At 56.0% G+C, this 4048-nt stretch overlaps 1 protein-coding gene across 1 annotated transcript in view; it reads left to right on the plus strand.

The window, feature by feature from the left end:
* Positions 1–3688, plus strand: part of SOX8 (SRY-box 8) — an 11368-nt gene extending 7680 nt beyond the window's left edge. The window contains exons 2-4 of the mRNA XM_026053905.1: positions 4–257; positions 1395–1633; positions 2372–3688. Of these exons, the coding sequence (XP_025909690.1) occupies positions 4–257; positions 1395–1633; positions 2372–3105 (1227 nt within the window). The 3' untranslated portion in view covers positions 3106–3688. The remainder of the gene's footprint in view (positions 1–3; positions 258–1394; positions 1634–2371) is intronic.
* The last annotated feature ends 360 nt before the right edge of the window (positions 3689–4048 follow it).

The raw sequence follows: 4048 nt of genomic DNA on the forward strand, positions 1-4048 counted from the left end.
AAGGGCGACGCGGCCGAGGTGGACGAGCGCTTCCCCGCCTGCATCCGCGACGCCGTCTCGCAGGTGCTCAAGGGCTACGACTGGAGCCTCGTGCCCATGCCCGTGCGCGGCAACGGCGCGCTCAAGGCCAAGCCGCACGTCAAGCGGCCCATGAACGCCTTCATGGTGTGGGCGCAGGCYGCCCGCAGGAAGCTCGCCGACCAGTACCCGCATCTGCACAACGCCGAGCTCAGCAAGACCCTGGGCAAGCTGTGGCGGTGAGTGCCGCTCCGCTGCGCTGCGCCGCGCGCTCCTTGCGCGGCCGGACCCGCGGGCAGCGCATCTGGATCCTTCTCTTTTCCTCCCCTCTTTTCCTCCCCCTTTTTTCTTTCTTTTTAAACCTCTCTGCTTTTTTTTTTTTTTAATTATTTATTTTCTCCCTGTCTCTCGCTGCCCACGGGGCGGTTCTGGAGCCGCTGCGAGCTGCAGGGCAGAACCCCCCGGTGCCCGGGCCCCGCGGAGAAGCCCCCGCAGCGGCCGCCGCGGGTTCAGCCCCGCTCCCTGCGCGGGACAGCGGCCTCGGGCCCCCCTCCCGCGGCCTGCGCCCTGCTGCTGGGGACCTGCTTTTTTCATTGCTGCTTTTACAGCTTTTCTTCCCCCCTTCGAAAAGTATTTTCCTGGCCAGCTTGCTTGCTGCTTAACAAGCTTTGCAACCAAGCAAGCCGATTTTTAGCAGTTATTTTAATCTGCACGGCAATTTCGCTTCTCATGAGTGTGCTTACGTGTTCGGTGCCACTCGCTGCTRTGAGCGCTCGCACTTTTGCTGGGCAGCTCCGTGCTCAACGGGCTGTGCTTCRCCCTGCCTCGCAGCTGGTTGCATCTTTCTGCACCCAAATTTGTGTCTTTTCTGCCCATTCCGGCCAGCGGTGTCCCTGCTGTGGATCGGGATTGCAAAGAGATTTGGGAGGAATAGAGTTTTAAAAGAAAACCCCACCGCTGTCGCTCTTGCGGATTCTTTGTAAGCGCCAGACAAAGCTGGAATCTGGCAACGCGGTTTGTCATGGCGAGGGGGTGGCACTTCTGGGACAAACACGGGAATACCGTTCAGCAAAGGGATAAAAAAGTGACGTTTAAAATGGAGTGGAGGAATTTTGGTTTGCTCTCTTGGCAGTGTCCGTAGTGGAAGTTTTTTCATGCCCCTAACTATTTCAATACTTTTGAGACATGGTTGAGCTGCCTTTTTAAAAAAAAAAAAAAAAAAAAAAAAAAATTTATTTTTTCGGTCACAGCAAATTTGTTTTGTAATTTGGTTTGTTTGCCCAAGTCAGTGCATGGGAAGGGAGGATTTAAGTCTGAAAATAGTGAGAGCTTCTAAGGGAAAGACATTAACTTTGGATTTTTTTATTCCGAACCAGTTTATTAAGCGAAAATGAGAAACGTCCCTTTGTGGAAGAAGCGGAGCGSCTCAGGGTGCAGCACAAGAAGGATCACCCGGATTACAAATACCAGCCGCGGCGGAGGAAAAGCGTGAAAGCCGGGCAGAGCGACTCGGACTCGGGGGCCGAGCTGAGCCACCACGCGGGCACRCAGATCTACAAGGCGGACGGCGGCCTCGGCGGCCTGGCCGACTCGCACCACCACGGCGATCACGCAGGTAAGGGGCCCGCGRGCAGCAGACGGGCCGGCCACTTGTGGTGGTCATCTGCAAAACGAGCCCGTGTGGGCTTGTTACCCACCAGGATGCATGGAAATGTGCAAGGTCGGGCCCTTCCAGAATGGGGAGATGTTGCTCTGAGATTTTTTTTTTTGCACCATGGTTTTAGTAAGTGTGATAAGTCCATAAGGTGCAAGGGATCRTGGTTTACTGGTTGTCCAGGAACAGGAGCACTAATGGCACAAGGAGAAGTGTTAATCCCCGGTGCTGCGCGGAGCCCTTCCTGGGGGTGAGCCCGTGAGCTCTGCCCGAGCGTTGCCGTTCCCCAGCGGAGCTCGGGGTTGGCAAACCCGCGTGTTGACAGATTCCCAGAGGACTGTAACATCCTTGGAGGTGCCTGTGTTCTTGCGAGCCTGGCTGCGGGCTCTGGCCCCTTCCCTTGCCACCCAGCCGGGGGGCATTGCGCTTTTGCTGAAATCGGGGCTCACTTCACCATGGCCCCTCTGAATCCCTTCTGATCCCGTTTTCCCATCAGGCGCCAGCTTGGCAAGCTGGGGTTTGCTGCGATGCCTTGGCGAGGGGTCGACGTGGTCACTGTGGGGACATCCACCAGGTCGCCATGGGGCCACAGGCTCCTGTCCCCCTTCCCCTCTTGCAGTGCATGGGGGGAAGCTCCTGCCYGTGTTTCCCAGCCCTGTCGTGGCCGTCTCTAAACCCCCGTCTCCGCTTTGCCCCCAGGCCAGCCCCACGGGCCGCCCACGCCGCCCACCACCCCCAAGACGGACCTGCACCACGGCGGCAAGCAGGAGCTGAAGCACGAGGGCCGCCGCCTCGTGGAGAGCGGCCGCCAGAACATCGACTTCAGCAACGTGGACATCTCGGAGCTCAGCTCCGAGGTCATCAACAACATGGAGACCTTCGACGTGCACGAGTTCGACCAGTACCTGCCGCTCAACGGCCACGCCGCCATGCCGGCCGAGCACGGCGGCGCTGCCGGCGCCTCCTACGGCGCCTCCTACTCGGCGCCGGGCGGCGGCGCGGCCCCGGTGTGGACTCACAAGAGCTCGGCGTCCTCCGCGTCGCCGCCGGCGGCCGAGGCGGCCCAGCAGCGGCCGCACATCAAGACGGAGCAGCTGAGCCCCAGCCACTACAGCGAGCAGTCGCACGGCTCCCCGGCGCACTCCGACTACGGCTCCTACAGCGCGCCGGCCTGCGTGGCCACCACGGCCAGCGGCGCCACGGCCGCCGCYGCCTCCTTCTCCAGCTCGCAGTGCGACTACACGGACCTGCAGAGCTCCAACTACTACAACCCCTACCCCGGCTACGCCTCCAGCCTCTACCAGTACCCCTATTTCCACTCGTCGCGGCGCCCCTACGCGACGCCCATCCTCAACGGGCTCTCCATCCCGCCGTCCCACAGCCCCACCACCAACTGGGAGCAGCCCGTCTACACGACGCTCACGAGGCCCTAGGGGACACGGGGGGCTTGGCCGGGCTCCCCCCCGCAATGTGCACTAATGAAGGAATGGTGAGGATGAGGAGGAAGGCGGCCGGCGGCCGGCTTCGCTTCCGAAGTGCCTCCTGAGCCACTGGGAACTCTGCTCGCCGCGGCTGGACGTCCCCTTGCTTTGAGATTCTCCAAAAGGACAGAGCTCTATTTTTTTTTCCCTCCTCTTTAATTAATAAAATTTACAGATAATTAAAAAGGACTAGTAATTCCTTTTGAATAAATGAAGGACAAACCCATTTGACTCCTCTGTGAGGACTGGACTGGGCTTAATCCGTCTTGAAAGTCGACAAGTGCAAAAACGGAGGGAGGGGAAGCATTAAAAAGAAAAAAAAATACAAAAAMACCACAAACCAAGCCGTAGGAGACTTTAAGGGTCTGTTGCAATGTGAGGAATGGACCAACCTTGAGGGCAAGAACTCACTGGGACCAACCTGTCGGAGAAAGGAAAATCCAGCTATTCCATGCAACCATCTTGTGGGAACAAACATGTCTGGTGGGACCAAGCAATTAAATGTCTGAAGTGTTCGTTGTTTCGTTTTTTTTCTTTTTTTTCCTTTTTTTAGTCAAGAGTTCTTCTAAGCAAGGTTTGGCTATAATTAACATTTTGGTTTTTTTTGGAAGCTTAAAGTGTTTTTAAAAATCTGTTAAATATGTATTTATGTTCTGTATTATTTTGTCTTTTAATTAATGAAGTAATTTTGTGCAAAAAAAAAGTAGAATTTTAAGAGATTTTAAAGATGGGTGGGGAGGGAGTATAAAATAGTGGAGATGATACAATAAAATGGTGTTATGAGTCTATAGATTTTTTTTCTGTGGTTTTGGGGTTTTTTTTGCTTGTTTTGAGCTGCTGCAGCAGTTGGGTTAGAGGGAGCCTGGATGGATCTCAGCATCGCACAGAGCCGCTC

This window comes from Nothoprocta perdicaria, unplaced genomic scaffold (genome assembly GCF_003342845.1).
Source record: "Nothoprocta perdicaria isolate Ctin4 unplaced genomic scaffold, notPer1 scaffold_12, whole genome shotgun sequence".
NCBI classification, from domain to species: Eukaryota; Metazoa; Chordata; class Aves; order Tinamiformes; family Tinamidae; genus Nothoprocta; species Nothoprocta perdicaria.